At 46.1% G+C, this 1,602-nt stretch overlaps 1 protein-coding gene across 1 annotated transcript in view; it reads right to left on the bottom strand.

Moving 5' to 3' along the window:
• Positions 1-1,602, bottom strand: part of TMPRSS6 (transmembrane serine protease 6) — a 36,793-nt gene that overhangs the window by 32,345 nt on the left and 2,846 nt on the right. The window contains exon 4 of the mRNA XM_025206892.1: positions 1,416-1,600. Coding sequence (XP_025062677.1) covers positions 1,416-1,600 — 185 coding nt within the window. The remainder of the gene's footprint in view (positions 1-1,415; positions 1,601-1,602) is intronic.

Below are 1,602 nucleotides of genomic sequence, written 5' to 3'. Positions count from 1 at the left end.
TAGGGAAAGGGATATCAAATGAGAGATGAATTTGCAATACCATATGGAGTTAAAAATGTGATTTAGGCTTCCATGTACAGAGTTATAACATCACAGAACAGAAACATAACTCATTTTAGGACAGTTGTCCTCAAAATTGTTAGACTCATGGCACCCCTCATGAGACTCAAGGTATCAATCAGGAAATGTGTGGTCTTAAGTTTCACTCATTTCTTGATTGTGGAAAAATAATAGAGCAATTCTTCTGTTTCAAAGAAGTCAGAATGATCACAACAGTTTAAAGTGGTTTTGACACTAAGGATTCCTATTTGAAATCTCTGGGTTTATCTTGTGAATCATGTCTAGGTGTTTGCACATCTAACAATGCTAATACTACATGGCATGCTGAGAATCACTGTTTTAGTGGCCTGATCCAAGTCCAGCTGGATTGTGGATCAAGACCTGTACAGCATATGCATTACATTAAAATATCCAGTTCAGTTCTGGCCCCTTCCACACCAGAGCATTTTTTAGCAGGCAGTGACCTCTATTTTGGGCAGTGATAAAAAAACAAACTTCCAAGTAAAATATAAAGAACTGAAATTACAAAGTAATACAAACAAAAGTAGTGGGTGATCTAAGTGTGTTAGGTTCAATTCTCTTTTCAGGCTATTAGACTCTGGAACAGTTTCCCAAGGGAAATCATGGATATCTTCAACTGGACTGCTCAATGGGAGGCAGCACAGTGCATAAGAAACAACTCTGCACTGGCGAAAGCTGAGGGAGGTGGCAGAGAAAAGAAAAAGTTGTTACCTAATGAGTTGCTGCCATCTCTAACTCCAGGGCTCTATAATTCTTCAGGAGGAATAATTATATTCAATGAAAAGTGCATCCTCTGCAAGGAGGAAGTGCTATTTTGGGGGTTGTCAACCAGGGGCACATGTACCCCTAGGGGTACTTGAGAAGGCCCTGGGGGGGGGGTATGCATGGGTAGGCAGGGATGGATTGCCGCCATGCACCATCCCACACTGCTGTGCAGGCACCACACACCCAGCCGGACATGGAGGGTGGGGGAAACTCGCACATGGCGGCTGCTGTCACGCCGCATTTGGCAGGGCACCTCCCCCACACATCCAGCAGCTGGAGGTACACTGCTCTGCGTCCGGCCACCGGGGCTATACTGATCCGAAAAGGTTGAAAACCCCTATGCTAGAGTCAGTTCCTGTATCCATTATTTCTTCTGCTTTCCCCTCTTCCATGTGTTTTGCCCACCCTCATTCCTGTCCCTCCTACCACTCTTTAACACGCTTGTCTTCTTCCACCTCTTCCTTCAGTAATACCGTATGGCTCAGACTCTCACCCTTCCCTGCAAGAATGTATAGGCCACAGTCCCTGTTTCTGATGGCTCAGGTCACACCTGAGCAGCTGATACTTACCCAGCAGAACCAGAGAATTTGGGTCGAGATTGTATTCTGTCTGGTAAGAGAGGCTGCCTGTGCTGTTGATGCTGGCGAGAAGCTCCCTGTCTAGTATCACCTTCACCCTCTCAGCAGTCATCCCCTTGTGCTGACTCTCAGGCATTTGAAGGGCGAACCAGAAGAAGACCGTCAGGGGCCCCTCCCT

This window comes from Alligator sinensis, unplaced genomic scaffold (genome assembly GCF_000455745.1).
Source record: "Alligator sinensis unplaced genomic scaffold, ASM45574v1 scaffold215_3, whole genome shotgun sequence".
Classification (NCBI taxonomy): domain Eukaryota; kingdom Metazoa; phylum Chordata; order Crocodylia; family Alligatoridae; genus Alligator; species Alligator sinensis.
Note: the sequence above shows the minus strand (reverse complement) of the source record. Positions and strands in the feature narration are given on the sequence as shown.